The sequence below is a fragment of the Pagrus pagrus genome, assembly GCF_965226575.1.
Source record: "Pagrus pagrus genome assembly, chromosome: 21".
Taxonomy (NCBI): Eukaryota; Metazoa; Chordata; class Actinopteri; order Spariformes; family Sparidae; genus Pagrus; species Pagrus pagrus.
Window position 1 is genome coordinate 25,553,075 of NC_140208.1, and position 17,072 is coordinate 25,570,146.

General features: G+C 40.9%; 1 protein-coding gene across 6 annotated transcripts; it reads left to right on the top strand.

The window, feature by feature from the left end:
• Positions 1-32: 32 nt before the first annotated feature.
• On the top strand, positions 33-16,322 carry acbd4 (acyl-CoA binding domain containing 4). Of its 6 annotated transcripts, none has more exons than XM_084342452.1 (11): positions 33-216; positions 1,714-1,874; positions 2,655-2,775; positions 7,552-7,636; positions 7,992-8,112; positions 8,296-8,463; positions 9,518-9,615; positions 9,709-9,919; positions 13,407-13,621; positions 13,961-14,020; positions 15,671-16,322. In XM_084342452.1, exons 2-11 carry the CDS (start codon positions 1,784-1,786, stop codon positions 15,794-15,796), a joined length of 1,296 nt encoding a protein of 431 aa, XP_084198578.1. In that variant the 5' UTR covers positions 33-216; positions 1,714-1,783; the 3' UTR covers positions 15,797-16,322. The 6 variants fall into 6 exon arrangements, with proteins under 6 accessions (XP_084198578.1, XP_084198577.1, XP_084198580.1 ...); XM_084342451.1 differs by having other exon boundaries at positions 1,736-1,874; XM_084342454.1 differs by having other exon boundaries at positions 1,736-1,874; positions 9,775-9,919.
• Positions 16,323-17,072: the final 750 nt, after the last annotated feature.

Consider the following 17,072-nt stretch of genomic DNA (forward strand, 5'->3'; position numbering starts at 1 on the left):
TCAAAGACGGGTCATGTGACTTGACACGGAAGTCCTCTATGCAGCAGCCCAGGTCCATCCGTGGGCAGTTTCACCGTCAAAGTGCTTTAAACCTATAAATAGCCGAAACCACAATTCTCAGTCGGCTCAGTGAGCATTTTCATATTGTTGTGGTCTCTCTGATAAAGACCAAACCTCCTGTTAACTTATTGCTGGCGATGGCACACGTCCAGTGAGGTAAGACAAGTTAACAAGCTAGCTACTGCTATGCTACACTGGGGTTCCCAACTTGGTTAACTAAGTTAGCTAGCTCGGCTTACTTTCTTATATACAGGTTGCATTTCACATTCTTGTTTTGTCTTATCAAACTTAACTTTCTTTTGGTAAACTATTTTTTCTCGGCATTATTATGCAGCAGAACATCATTTGTCCGCTTTTAGTTAATCCAATTGCAATTCTCCAGTTCGGCATGAAATTACCGAAAATGTTGAAGCATTAGAAAACATTGAGTGGAGTATGTAGGCGCTGGATTAACCTCTTACCCAATAAATCTCCTCTGAGGAACAGTGGGCCATACGAGCACAGTACTGTGCCTACAACGTAGTGCTTAGCAAATGGAAAGCTAATCTGTACAAATTGATACAAATGAAATTAATGAAGGTGTTTCTAGTGATTTTAGATTAAATATAGCTGTATCTGACGTATACAGGAAACTGTTCTACCACAAATTATTTTACCACAAATAATAATAATAATAATAAAAAAACACATCATGAACACAAACATTCCAATTAATGAAGTTTCACAGTTTCTGAAAAGTGACAACCAGGGGAAGGATATGAGAACATTTCGTGGCACTGAATGTTCCTCAGAGAATGTTAAGATCAGTAATAATATCTTGGAAGTGCCTCATATCAGTCACAGTTCAAATCTCAGTCGGCTTAGACCGAGCCATAACAGTGTTACAAAGGAACATATGGGGAGCTGCTACAGGCCGATCCACACAGACTGAAGGCTGCCTAATTTTGACTTTTAACTGATTGAATGCTTAAAGCTGCTACAAGGAACTTTCATTTTTAGTTGATTCCGGTGGCCCCTGTAGATAAAAAATGACGATGGGTAAACAAAGTATACTTGATTTTATTGCTGTACCACCACGCACTGGCTGTGAGACTCCTCAATCCCTCCTCAGCAATCTGCCATAAACATTGTTTTTAATTTAATGACTTATGCAACCTGGAATAGTCAGAATCTGATATGGTGACAGGCATTAAGAATAATAACTAAACAGTCATAGCCAATCTCCTCATTGCTGGTCTTATTTGCTTATGGAAGGTCGTATAGAGGCATCAGTTTTAAGTTAAGACTGTTTCATAACCAGTGAATGGTTGCTCATGGAACTTTTAAGCAATAAGTTATTTTGTGTTTTTTATGTTTTTGATAAGTCTGTGTGACTTATAGAGATTAGTTTTCACTTAAACATTAAAGTCAAAGTAGGGAGAGGAATTTTCTTTTACTGACCTTAACTTGTGTGTCTCAAATGTGAAAAAGCAGAATCAGAACCAGAATCAGAATCAGAATACTTTATTAATCCCCGGGGGGAAATTGTTTAAATTAAAGAATTATACAATCATAGTAAATGGTGTTCAGTGTTGCGTACGTGTGACTTAGATCAAAATGTGTGTCATGTAATGTTACTTTTTGATTCCACTCCCCTGACTTTTCTTGCTACAGCTGTGTTTGTGTGCTCTCTCAGCTCCGGCTGCACTCGTCCCTCCAGCTAGTTTAAACAAGTCAAAGTGTCATGCCGGTCCCTGCCATGGCAGAGCCCATGGTTGATCACCAGAAACGGTTTCAGGCTGCTGTGGATGTCATCCATAACCTCCCTAAGAATGGTATGTAGCCTCTTGTAGCCATCGCATTAACTCACACACGTGTGACAGGAAGTTTGTTGCCGATTAGACTGTAGAAACAGTTTATGAAGCTGTATTATTGTAGGGTTGAACTGTATCACTCAGAAGCTTTGGAGCAGTTGACTTGTTAGTGCAGCTGTGATTCATGCTGTGCTGGCTTGTGCAGAGAGAGCTCTAAACCATACTTCATTTAAAAGGTACTGTCTTGATGTAGCCTGAACAACTAAACATTATCTCCTGGAAATATTGTCATCTAACAGGACTTTGAATACAATTTCAACTCATATCATTATTACTTGATGCAAGTCAAACTGTTCTGTGGCTGCTTATTATTTGTTAAACATTCCAGAAGGTCGCCTTAAACTGCCACTTTTTTACTGAAATTGGTGTAATGCTGTTTTCATAAAAGAGTGAGCAACACATCTGTCTCTGAAGTTAACAATAATAATCTTCCATACTCTTCACCAAACACCACTTAAGCCAACCACTGGTAAAAAAAACAAACAAACAAAATGTTATTGCATTAAAGGAACAGTTCACCCAAAAATGAAAATTCAGCCATTATCGACTCACCCTCATGCTGATGGAAAGTAAAATGGAATGGATTTTCATTTTGGATGAACTTTAAGTGATGTTCTGTGTCATTTATGTCACTTTGCTATGTGAACCCGAAAAACAAACTCTCAAATCTCTGAACACAGCTTTAGTTTCCTCTGAAACTAAAGTGAACACCAGCCACTATTTTCCCCTGTTGTCTTGTAGGCTCCTACCGGCCGTCCTATGAGATGATGCTGCGCTTCTACAGTCTGTACAAGCAGGCCGTGTGTGGACCCTGTGTAGTGCCTCGACCTGGCTTCTGGGACCCAGTGGGTCGCTACAAATGGTCTGTGTGTGTGTGTGTGTGTGTGTGTGTGTGTGTGTGTGTGTGTGTGTGTGTACTTGTATATGATTGTAATCAGAGCTAGATTAGTTTTCAGTAGCAGATACACAAGCTATTCAGTTGCTCTAATAAGTGGTCTTCTTTCGTACACTGATAGAATGCCATGTAGTTTATAATGTGCATCATGTTTCTATTTGGAAAACAGTTTTTTCATGTGTTGGTTTTTCATTAATTTGGCCAGTAGACAGACACAAGTCTGCTACATTTTGAGTTTGTTGTGAAGTTCTCTCTGTGGGTTAGATTCTTTGTCTTCAGGTCAGATAATTCAGTTAATCTTCACACTATGTCAATGTTTGCAACCTTTGGTTCTTGCTAAGGAGCAGCAACTTGGGTTTTATATTGCAAGTTAATGCACAGTTACACACAGTCTTATACAGTACTTAGACTGAAGTCAACAGTTAGCAGAGTTTGTGTTACACAGTTAGTGGGTGGAGAGAGGATCAGTCTTACAAAGAAAGAAAAAGAAATCCTGACAAGACACATGGCCTAACACTGAGGCTAATGTGGGGTTTGACTAGATGGACTCTGTATGTCCTGTCAGTTCAGTTCACTTCTAACAGATTAAGGTGCCTCTAGCGTCTATCTTGTATTTGGTCTTCTGCAGAGCTGAAATTGGTCACTTAATCAATCAGTGAATCAACAGAAAATAAATTATTTGTTGAAGGAGGAAAGAAACCAGAAAATATTCACATTTACCAAACTGACATCAGAGAATTGTCTCCAAAATCAAAATGGTTGGTGATTAAGTTGATAACTAATGATCAATCATTCAGACTTGTGATTTGGATCTGCTCCAAAATTGTATGGGCTTTTCCTTGGCTTATGCTACAACCTTCCACCCAGTTTAATGTAGTCCTGCTGACAAACAGAACCAAAATTGAACCTCCTTGGTAGGGCCCGACCGATTTATCGGCGAGCCGATTAAATCGTCCGATTATAGCCCGTTTGAGACTAATCGGTAATCGGCCAAAACTCGCCGATTGTCGCCGATATTTTCAGAAATAAAATGCAGGGAATAAGACTTGTAGTTGAAAACGCTTTTCTGGTCCGAGTTTGATTCATGATAAATCCGTGGTATATTACTGAGATGATCAGTCGGTCCTCCTGTCGGCGTGAAGAGCAGTAGCTAATGGTGCCTTGTTGTAGGCCTAATGTTGGATGGTTGTCATGTTAATATGCTGCTTGACTCAGCAATAAAAAGGATTTGAAATTATTTTTCTGCCTTTAATTCTTTATAGAAGTGTCTGAAAGGCTCAAAAGCAGCCATTTGTTAAAAAAAAAAAAGTAAATATGTAGATATATTACTTAAATTAATACAATTTTAAAACTTTATAAAAAAAATAAAAAAAATCAGCCGATTAATCGGTTATCGGATTTTTTTCCCCCTAATAATCGGTATCGGCATCGGCCCCAAAAAATCCATATCGGTCGGGCCCTACTCCTTGGTTGAGGTTATAAAAATGATTGAAGAGAATGCATTTTTAAAATAAGGCATTTTTGGACAGAGACAGTTTTCCTGCTCTCCTCAGATGAAAAAGATCTAAACTTTGAAATTTTGTGAAGGTGCAGGAAGCAAGACTGAACAGTTGATGTGACATGATAATAATAAAGCGGCGCTGCTAATCAGATCTGTGAAGATTACATTTGGCATATTATCTTCATATTGCTAATGGAGGGGTGTGAACCAGAGTGGTGCAAGTGATGATACACTATAAATGTATATCAAATGAAAGCTTTTGGTGAACGCTTTGTGCTAATCTAAACCAATATAGAGTCGCTCCGAATTATTTTGGGCCAGAAGGACAGTAATATAATATAATATAATATAATAAAAAAATTTTTTTCAATAAATGTCAAAGTAAGATAAGATAAGATAAGCCTTTATTGTCTCCCTTAGGAGAAATTTGTCCTGGTCATTCGAGAGAACACAGGTGACATAGCAGCACACAGTCTCTCCATATACCAGTCCCTCCAGAAAAACGCGATTATGTGATCGCATAATTCAACGCATAATCAACCAAAGTCCGCACATTTATGTGGGGGCCGCAGTTTTTCAAAGACGCTGCACTTTGGCCGCATAAATCGGCGATTTCCGCGCAAAATGCGCAAAGTATGCGCAAAAATATGCGGGGCTTGCATTAATTCATAATCCCCGCATTTTCGTTGCAAAAAAGTCACATATATCTTCGCAGAAAGTTAAAAAATGTTGCGTTTACTTCACACAAGAGCAGCCATTTTCCTCCTGTTGCCTTGGGAACGTTATGAAGTGACGTCATCGGAAAGCTGAGAACTTGATTATTCCCAGCACTTTCTGTGATGTAGTATGCTTGCTTATCATAGGAAGTCATTAGAAATTACTCTTTACATTAAGGTAGTAGCCTAGTGAGCCTAGTAACAGAGTGTTGGGGGAATCACTTTTTTTTTTCTTATTCATCAAACAGCAGTTTTTGCAAGTTCCCGCAATTTTTGAAAATTCCCGCAATTTCATTGCATAAACAGGGTTTTTTCTGGCCAAAATTTGGGCTGAGGCGGCCGCACGGGGGGGGAGAGAGACTGCGTGTCAACCCCCCCCCCCCCCATAAAATACTACCAGCCGACTTTGATAAGTTTTTATTGATTTATTTATTATATCCTGAGCTGTTGTCCGTCTGCACTGTTTCTACCTGTCCTCCTCATCCTCTCTTGCTCTTTTCTTATTAAAAAAGTCGCTGATTTTCTGCGACATTATGAGGTCTGTGAAGCATAAAATATGGGTGAAACATGGGTTTTTTGTATGAAACTTTGTGTTTTTTATGCGAAATAATTCACCTCACCTGTTTCAAACGTGCCGCGGAGTCCTCCTGTCGCCAAGCAGCAAATGAAACCACCGCGTCGCTCTGCGCCAGTGAGGTGCGTTCGCGCTCAGCACAAGGTTTGACCGGAGCGGAGCCCCAATGAGCCCCGCGGGAACACAAGCAGCGCGTCAACGTCATTTTGCCGCCTGGAGCTGAAATCAAACGCACCCTTCTGCTGCGGTTGAGTTGAACCGATTTGAAAACAGCGCCACTGAGCTTCCATAGAACTACATTGATTTTCAATCAAGATTCCAGCGCGGCGGCGGACAATTTCAGCGAGGCGGTCGCCTCAAAATTTATAATGCAGAAAAAACCCTGATAAAATTGCATAAATATCCCGCATATTCCATCGCGTTTTTTAAGAAAACGTGCTGAATAATCAAGGATTTTTGCCCGCAACAATCATAAAAAAACTCTTTCTGGAAGGACTGATATACACACAATGTGCACGTAGTGGAACTAAGGAAAATTTATACCTGTTCAACTTACAGTTTGGTAGCCTGTACCGTCTGCCTGAAGGCATCAGCTCATACTCTTTGTGAAGGATGTGGTTTGGGTCAAAGGTGATTTTAAGGCCATGCTTCCTCGCTGTCTCCTCAAATATCTCCTGAAGAGAAGAGGGGGGCTGCATGCCAATTATTTTTCCTGCCCTTCTGATCAGGTTTTGGAGTTACGATTTGAGTTTAACAGACAGGTTACCAAACTATGTTGTGATGCCATAACGAATGATAGATTCAATGGCTGCCCTGTAGAACAATAACACAATGCTTTTGTCCACTCCATGGACCCTGAGCCTTCGCAGAAAATGCAGATGCTGACTAGTTCGTGAACAGACATACTCCACTTGGTGAGCCCATTGTAACTGAGAATCAAAGTGAATACCTAAGTACTTGTATGTTGTTACCTGCTCAACGCTCTCCCTGTTAATTAGAACTGGGCTGTGATCAGCAACAGACCTGGTATTGAAGACCATTTCTTTAGTTTTTTTAACGCTTAACAGCAGGTTGTGCCCCCCACATCACTGCATGACCTCTTCTATCTCTGACTTATACATGGCAATGTCTGAATCTTTTGTCAGTAAACTGAGTATGGCTGTATCATCAGAAAACTTGATAATGTAGTTGTTTGTGTAGTGGTTTCTACAGTCATTTGTATATAATGTGAAAAGAAGGGGAGAGCTTACGCAGCCTTGAGGAGCTCCAGTACTTATAACCTGTATGTCAGAGAGAGTTGAGTTAACTTTCACCTGCTGTTGTCTGCCTATGAGAAATGCATGGTACCATTTGATTATATAGGGGTTCATCTCCATCTGTTTCAGCTTGTTCAACAGGGTCTGAGGGAGTATAGTATTAAATGCTGGGTAAGTTTAAGGTCAGGAGTGCACACCATGTCTTTTGTTGTGTAATTCCTGCACTAAGAGTCCTTAATAAAGACACAAATGCCACCTCCCCTCGTTTTCCCCGAGTTATTATTCCTATCCATGCGAACATTTGGGAACCCTTGTACCTGAACAAATGGATCTGGGAAATCTCCCTGAAGCCAGGTCTCTGTGTAGATCATGAGGCACGACTCGCGGTATTCATCGCAGACCCTTGTGTTCAGGCGTAGCTCCTCCATCTTGTTCCTCAGTGAGCGAACATTGCTGAAAAGTATTGATGGCAGCGGTGGCTTGTTGCACCTTTGGCGGAGTCGATGTCGGATACAAAGTGTTGGCTTTTAGCCCACAATATGTTTAATTGAATACATCTCATTTTTGTGATGTTTGTGACGTGAAGTGAAGAAATAGCACAGTTGCACAGTACACTATATAGTCAAAACCGGTGTAGTTTAACATTGAGTAATGGTTGATGTTTTGTTTGACTGAGTGTTCTCCTGTATGTGTTAGGGATGCCTGGAGCCAACTAGGAGACATGAGCAGTGAGAGAGCCATGGCAGCATATGTGGACGAGATGAAGAAAGTAGCACAGGAGGTACATGATACTTTTACTTTGTTTATATATTTAAATTTAATGCTTTACTGATTCTATCTACACACGGCAGATGAAAATAAGTCAATTTACATTTTAATTGATGTCCTCACAAATCATTTTGATGTAAAGGGAATCACCTTTTGGGCATCACATGAAGTCTGTTTTGGTCAAGTTGCTGCTTGTTTTTTTTTTTTTAGCTCTCCAATCAAATCAGTTCACAGTAACATTGTGAATGTGATGTTATACATTTAAAAAGATAAATTAGTTTCTCAGCAGCATGCCGCCCGGCCAGATGAACACAGGGGTTTGTAATAAGCAGTCCAGTGATCAATAAAGGTTTCCACTGACTCTACAGGTCATCGACACCATGCCCATGAATGAGAAGACGGCCACACTCTTCCACCACTTTGAGCCTCTCTACCTGGTGATTGATGACATGCCACGGCCTCCAGAGTCACTGCTAACAATCAGAGAAGGTCAGCGGCTCTGAGGGTCGCTTTCTAACCAGCAGTGACCGAGCAGCTTGACGGCTGCACTGAGATCTGCTGGGAGATAATCATCTTTGATTAAAAAGAGATCTGCCCCATCTCTATGATCCAATTCTGATGAATTGAGCGATGACATTAAACAGGTTGTCTGGTCTTTGTCCATTACTGTAGGTTTGAAAGGCAGTGAGCATGCTGACAGGCCAGCAGATATGAAGGATGATGATGAGGAGCAGGGCAGCCCTGAAGAAGACTCTTTTCTTCCAGAGAGGGCAGAGGCAGATCAGGATCAGTTCAACCTGTCTGAGGTTATAGACCTCTCTGCCAACATCATCCTTAATGGTAGGTAATAGATGGAGCCCTTCCTGTTTAGAATGAACTCAAAGACACACTCAGCCCTTTAAAGGTGTTATTAATAACATTCAGCCATTAAATGTGTCTCCATCTCTACCATTGCATTCTCGTCACAACACCGCTGTTGTTCGAATCATCTGCCTCTCGACTGGTTTCCAGTTTCTTAGCGTAGTCACTGTTGCAAAATGCTTGCTAATGTAAACGTCGCTAACACAAGCTAGCTAATGTTTGGGCAGTACAGTATGCTGGGCGCATCCTGTAGAAAAAATTAGACATTTTTATGTTTTTTTCCCACAAACTGGCAACTGATGTTATGCTGACAAAACACTGATACCACATGATACCAACGCTGTTATACTATTGGCTGACAAACCTTATTAGAAGCTGGAATTAGCTGTCAGAATTCTTACACAGTGGTAAACAAAACAATCATTTGGGACCTGACAAGCATTTAAAATTGTTTTATTCACAATCATAATAATGTTTTTAAGGAAATTGGATAAGATACAAGCTCGACTGTTCTCATCCAGCCAAATTCACAGAAAACAGCAGGCATTTCATTTTTCATTGATGTATTTATTTCTTTGGCGAGAGCTCAGAATGGGTATAAAATAGTTATTTCTGATTATTTAATCTCATCTTATAAATACTGCAGTCAGCAGCAGTCATTGTTAATGACAAATTCTCTGCTGTGTGTTTGACTATTTTAACATTTAAACTGAGTGATCACAGACAGAATTTACAGATTTATACTCTCAGGACTGTTTTGAAAAAGCTGAACATTTTTTTGGGTAAGAAGAACACAGCTTTAGGCTAATTCTGTTCTAAGAGTTAGCTTTGTAAATGTGTGTAGCCTGCCATGCTGTTTGTCTTAGTACAACTTCATAGCAAAGAAAAGTTATGTCAATCGTGTCATGAAGTTAAAATTTCTATAACGATCCTGTTTATCTTCCACTAATAATTGGAGATTTTCTTTTTTAAATGGATAGACTATTCTGCTTTCTGTAAACAAAACAATAAAGTGCTGGTTGTGCTGCTGCAGACTCTGGTGTGTCTGAGGGTTTGGTGCTGACCAGCGACTCAGAGAGCGAGATCTTCTGTGACTCTGTGGACTCGGTGGAGCAACTCAGCAACGTCAAGGTACAACTCACTCACAGGAAGATGAAGTTAAAAGTAATGAATGAAAAGTGTAAATGGAGAGTTTCATCGCATGTACATTAATACTGATTCCAGAATCCAGTTGTCAAGTCCAATGGTTTTCATAATGGCAATGAGTCATTGGAGTCATCTCCGGTTCAGAGCCAGCAGCTGGAAGGCCGTCTGGAGGTCAGACAGGTCGGAGCAGGTCAGGGTGGAGAAGGGGCAGAGGATGGAAAGGGTCAGGGCCCCAACAGAAGGAGTCGAGACACCGGGAGGGAAGCGCCCTACCATAACTGGAGAGAACGTAAGCTGCTCCAAATAATACATTTTTAATGCAAAATATACAAATAAAACTGTGTGAAATAATACTGCAGAGTAAACTGTGGCAAAAATGACAGCATTATACTGTTTTGTTCAGCAAGACAATCTTCCCATATGAATACCACTTAAATCATCCGAAGTAAAAACAAAATGTTAGCTGTGCTACAAACTTTGGAAGCTGCACACCTGAACAATTGGCTCCGTGTACGTCACCTTTCTCCGCTTAGCCTAGCAACGCTAACTTTCTAACCGGCGTGCTCAGTGCTCTGTGGGCTATCCAATATTACTCCGCTGGTTCTCCCTCCACCACGGCCTCAGGATTGTTTGCCGCCTGGCTCCTGTGTCGCCCTCCTCTGCTACTGTGGTCTCCCCCGGCTCGCGCTGATGTTGGATGGTCGCTGCTCCGCCGCTGCTGGTGTGATCTTCAGATGCTCAGTGCAGGAGCTCCTGGACCTCTACTGTCACTTCGCCCCAGGCTCCATCACTGGGATTGAATCTCTTGGTCTCCTGCGTCGCCCCACTGTGTGCACAGGGCCTCCAGACATGTCTATTCTTTGTTTTGTATGTTCCACTTTGTTAAGCGTCCTTGGGTATCCTGAAAGGCGCTATAAATGAAATGTATTATTATTATTATTATTATTATTATTATTAATATTGTTATATCACAGTCACATGACTTAAACTTCACCACCACTAAGCGTCTTACTACGCTATACTATTCACACTTTACTGTAAACTGATCAGTGTACAAGTGGTAAAGTGAGTTTTCTCCGACATTCTTTCATTTTATTTAGCAACAGCCGTTTTTAAGACACGTAAAGTGGGGTTACTTACTGATGTATTTTATGCTGGAGAACAAAATATGAAATTCTCTTAAGCTTGTGTTAACCACAGACCGTGTTTCAGGTATTTTACCGAAAAACCCATTCAAAAACCTTGACTCTTGACTTGGTAACAAAAGAACTTGAAGTGCAAAAATGCTAACTTAACCAAAAGGCTGGTTTTAGGATCAACAATAATCTATAGAGATGAAGAAGTGTAAGTTTATGAAATATCCAAACACTACAAAGTTATAGCAAAACATCCACAGGTGTTAACATCTCTTCTTCTTAATAGACTGATGAGAATAATGTTGTATATTTGACACTGTCAAGATAAATACTAAATGCTATCCTTTAATTAAAGATTTTGAAAATCATTTTTGTCAGACAGAGACTATTCAAGGTCATAGTTCTGTAAAGTAGAACCATATGCCTCTGGATAACTTGATTGATTTATTGTATTACTCCTCTCTGTTCCTAAATGTCCTTTTTTAATGAAGCCTGTGAGGTCTGATAAACCTCGCCATTCTGGCAGTCTGAAAGGGCACCATGGCACTGTGGTGATTATTGGGAATACGTCACATAAGTAGACACCGACACAGACACAGTTATTAAACCACTTCAACTGTTAAACCTCAGCTAAGCAAGGCTGCACATGCTACCTTTCTAGCTGGCTGGTTTCTGGGTTTACAGGCTCATTTGTCAGCATCAAGGTGAAGAGGCAGTGTTAGCAGCGTTAGCTTGCTGGTTTTAGCTACCATAAAGACAGACTGTCTGTCTTTTTGATTTTAAGAGTTCAGTTCAGGGTTGTGTGCAGTTCTCAGAGTAACATCTGTATAAAGAAGTAACCAGCTACCATTAGCTGCTTCCATCAACACTGTGTCCTGTGTACTGTGTTGACAGCGGCAGCCTCTGGTTGGTTGATTCAGAATTATTTTTGACAGTGTTGTGACCTAGCTAACAGGAGCTTACTGGCTAAATGCGGTAGCAGTTGTTGAGGTTGCTAGCTTGCAACAGGCAGGAGGATGCATGTGATTGGCTGAAAGTTAATAAAGTCATGATGTCATGAAAAATGCCATTAAAGGTATAGTTGGTAATGTTGGAGAGCTAGCAAGATTTGAAAGTGGCACCTCGTCTAAGCTCCACCCCCTTCTCCCCCTCCCGTCAGTGCTCCATCCAAAGCCCCGCCCCCACAAACTTGAACGCGCATCAGACAGTCCATCAGCAGGGCAGAGGAGAGCCGTTAGCATTGGGCTAATACAAGCTGCAAAAGTAGCTAAGTTGGCTAACGTTACATATTTCATGAAAATAACAAATCCCCCCTGAGGCAAAACAGCTAATTAACCTGTCCAACAGAAAGACAGCAACCTCTGCATCACTTCTGGAAGTGCTACTTTAGCTGCATTTCCTCTGCCACTGTTCTCTCCTGCTAACTGTGCTAACTCTTCTTCTGCTGTTGTTTTATGGCTGTTGGCAAACAACTGTTAGGTGTGCATTACCGCCACCTTCTGACCTGGAGTGTGTATCTCCTGCAGACGTAGTTACAAATCAAGAGGTCATGGCGAAGCTAAGCGCGGCGATAGCTGCAGAAGAGATGGATGAATAAAGAAGGCAAATACGGGCTCTCACACCATCCCAGTTAATAACCAAATCACTGAAATAATCTCTATCGATTGGACCACCTTGTGACATGCCAGGCAACAAGTCGAGACTGTTGTTCACTCATGACGGACTAATATGGACACATGTGCAGACACACACGTAGTCTGTTTGACTGTCTAGAGCTGGAATGCAGCTCTGATTGCTACCTGCTGCTGAAACATGTTATGTCAAAATGTCAAAAGAAAAATAGTATGATGAAAATAATGTATTCTGTGGGTAACGGGGGCGGGACTAGATAAGCTTTTGCTTCTCCCGCTTTCCCTTTCGGCCATGTGTACTGTATGATTTTAACCAAGATGATGTGTGATGATGATTGTTCTAACTGACATGCCCGAAATAAACAAATAAATAAAAATAAATAAATAAATAATAAAATAAATAAACTCCATATGGAGTGTGCTGAATATATCCGGCAACGGTGACACGTGATGAGTGCGCGCAGGGAGGAGGGGGGGACAGAGGGGGGTGCAGGCAGGACGAGACATGAAGGCATCTGATTGGTTCTTTCAACTCGGACCGAGAGGAAGGGATTGGTCAGAGTTTTTACAGGCCTGCAGCTGCCACAGAGGTCTGATTTATTTCCTTCCTTTTTCTGAACACATTATGTATGGACTACTCTCAGGGTGGGAAGACCATTTCACCCAGTATAACAAAAAGTGTTTCTGAACAGGATTACCAACTATACCTTTAAGAAATAAAAACAGACTTTTGATAGAGGGCATTCTGAAATAAAAAATATCAAATTATTGTTTGACTTTATTTATTTAATACAATTATTTGATATGGGAAGTTATTTTATAATTACTTTTTCATTAATTTAATATCAAACATTTGGACTAAAATGCAAGAAACTTTGTATCCCTCTTTTTCCATGAGATTTTTGCATTTGAGCAGTGCTCCACTTTAAATTGTTCTTACTGTGTGTATTGTTTATCTTGTATATCAAATGATTATTATGATGATTCAAATGACTATTGTGGTCTCTAGGTGGTGTTCCTCAGGGCAGTCCAAGGCGGGGGGCCCAAGGTGGTGGTGGTGGTGGGGCAGGACGAGGAGGAGGGGACGGCTCAGAGGGAGGGACGGAGAGGCTGCATGATGCTCAGCTACAGCAGCAGATTATCCTGGCCCTGCGAAGGCTAAGAGAGGACATGAGGAGCGTGATGGACAGGCTGGAGGTGGTGGAGAGGCTGGCTGCTACACATGTGAGCATGTGTCTGATAATTGTTCTTTATTGATGGCAAAAGTGATGGATTGTTATTGAGAGAAACCAAATGATGTTCCATGGTAATGTTCAGTCGTGGTCAAAAGTTTACATAAACTTGTAAAGAACATGTATTCTGCCTTATGAAGTCATCAAATGTGTCGTAGAAATTCGAAACTCAGCTTACCATAGCAAACTAATGGATTTTGTCTTTAAGCTTCAAATATAAATCTTAGTACAAGACCTGATGTCAATATGGAAAAAATAAAAACTATGACCAGACTTACACTTCAGGTTGCCATCAGTGGTGTGAAGCTCACTGTTGTTCTCTGTGTGACAGACCCAGGGTTCAGAGTGGAGACCATGCCTGCAGTGTGCAGCCACAGCCTCACAACAGCAGGTAAGAGAGGAGCAGGTCCACTTTGCTGTGCAGTCTGTCACTACACTGTTGGCTTCATTCCTGAACCTTTTAAACTGAAGGTATTGTCTACAAACTAACTGCAGAATGTGAGAATGAGGGTTAATTCTGGACTTTGGGAACAGCAGTGGAAACTGCTCGAAAAGTGGACCTTAAGTTGGGATCATTTGTCAACCATTTATATTTTAACATGAACAATGAACCAAATGCAATGTGAACGGTTCAGAGAAAATTATCATCAGCTCTGCAGTTCCCCTCAGCTCCACAGAGAACTGTAGCATCTTTTAGCTCATTGTTCTGGTTCAGTCTCTCTGAACTCTGATAAACTGTCTATATACCTGCTCAGCACCACAACAGCAGACAGACACATTCAGAGACTAGCTGGTGAATATAGTGGACCATTTAGCAGCTACGGAGCCAAATATTTCCTCAGGAGTTGGTGGAGACAAAAACAGAGTTAAAATGAGAGTGAATATTAAACTTAAGTTCATCAGATGGACACAGACATGACCCCAAATAAATGCTCATGTTTGTCTGTTTACGCTGAATGTGTGAATATCACAGTAACTCTATAAGGTGATAATATGTCAGTGTTTAGTGTACAGCCTTTTCAAGTAGACTGCCTCAGGAGGTACACAAGGGAACAGTTAATTTAAGTCATTTAAGGATAACTACCGTTTTTTACAACTTGGACCTTATTTCTAGCAAAATATATGGTCATTTACTCACCCAGATAACTTTGGTGTCATTTGGAGTCGTTTGGACGAAATTAGATCCAGTGGAGCGCCGCGTATATCCATATAATGCGAGTGACGGGGCCCCAAAGCGCAGCCTCTATGAGCATTATCTGCCACGAAACTAGTTCATTTCACCAATATTTTGTCATGATACGCTAGTGCTATTCCCCTCTGAGTCCGGGCTCGTCTATTGTCAACATCCGGGGTCTGTAGGTTGACCTACTACCTCTGACCTGGAAGATGTCATCTCTGAGCTGCGCACGCACCCGCGACAGCCCGGCTTGTTTACCTGTAGCTGCTACTGCTAGTTTGACCCCGGATGTTGATAACAGACGAGCCCGGACTCAGAGGGGAATAGCACGAGCGTATCGTATCAAAATATTGGTGATATGAACTAGTTTCGTGGCAGATAATGTGTTATATAGAGGCTGTGTGTCGCTGCCCCGTCACTTGCATTATATGGATATACGCGGCGCTACACTGGATCTAATTTCGTCCGAACAACTTCAAATGACACCAAAGTTATCTGGGTGAGTAAATGATCATATATTTTGCTAGAAATAAGGTCCAGGTTGTAAAAAACGGTAGTTATCCTTTAATGTGCATATAAAAAATATGACTTTGATGCCCCCTGGTGGTAGTGCAAAAATGGCCACTGGCAGACAGCAGTGCAGTGATTTTCTGCTTTAATGGTTTGCCATTATCTTTTAATTGCTGTTTATGACTGCAGCAGCCACTGTACAGCAAAAGTTGAAAAGTATTTAGTGAAAGCCAGTTGTTAGATACATGATGCTGAAATATTTCACAGTAGTCTGTCCCTGGTTTTAACTGTATTATAACAGCTCCTGGCCCTGTGTTCTATAATAAATAATGAGGTGTTTGATGTTTCTCTCAGGAGGAGAGGTGGTGGCCATTCGATGTGTCAGGACAGACCATCCTCTTCCTGCTGTGGCCATTTGTTGCTCAGGGTCTGGTCTACCTGCTGAGGAAAGCCCAGAAGAGAAGTCGCATATCTTCATGAAGGGAGCGGATCAAGACATTCAACCATTCACTACAGTGAACCACCAGTGCAAGAAGTTTAATTTCTAGAGCGGAAAGGATTGAATCAAAGTTGAATTCATTGGATGGCTTTGCTTTCATCCTCCCTCACTGTGTGCACTGAGAGGAGGGAAAGAAGTTTGTTGCTTCCTGCTGGAGAGAAATTTACCTGGCTGCTCGTACACCTCAGGATCCAGAAATCCTGTCACTCACTACGGCAAATTTAAATTATTCAAGAGGATTAATCAGCTGGCTTCTGTTTGGCAACAGGGAGCAGATATGGAACATGATAATGACCTGGATAAGTGCTAATACTGATCATGACAAGCCTGAATGAAAATCTTGGATTATAGTATTACATTATCCAAGTTAGTGAGACATAATGGTAATTCACCATATTCCATTTAGTTTGGGTTATGCTCAATGTCTTTTGTATTATACAGAATATATAAGTGTCAAAAACAGCATGGTGAACGTATCTGCTATTCAATAAAAAAATCTGGAGTCATGTAGTTCTAATAATGCCACTGTCTTTGCAGCAGCTCTATATTGATTAATGACTCTATGGCTACACTTGTCATTTCATTGTAATCTATCAGATCTGATTGTTGACCTCATTGTTTGTCAGTCTTACAATCAAACTATATGTCAATGCTCTTGCACTGCATGTGTGCTAACTGTACATTACGAGATCAAGAATACAACTTTGGAACAAAATGACAGCAATTATGTTTATTATTTTGTGGATCCAATATCAATGTTAACATGGCCAGATTGTTTTGTTGCATCTGGAGTTGTCTTTTGTGACTCTGTGTAATCAGATGATTAATTTAACTGAAATGACAAGTGTAATTGAGACTATTGTCACTAAACAATGGAAGAACTGTTTTCACAACTGCCCTGTAGTGAACTGTCATGTATAATACAAATTAAAAAGTCTATATTGAATAGAAGACTGTGTTGTGTCAATGGCAAATATGAAGAATTTTGTCATGTCACAAGGCCTGTTGTTTTACAAGGTGATCTGGCAGCCAATAATGCAGTTCATGGTGGTGGGTCAAAACAAAAACACACCAACTTGGGTCCCAAGAAATAAGACGCTACAGTAACTTGTATAATAACGACTGCCCTCTCCAAAAAACAAAAACACCCAGTGACTATATCACTGCACAAATGGAAACATGCATGTGCTCAAGCAGGAGGGGCTCTGTGTAAACACTATCCTCCAAGGTTGTGCTTAGTTAACTAGCTGGGTGCCA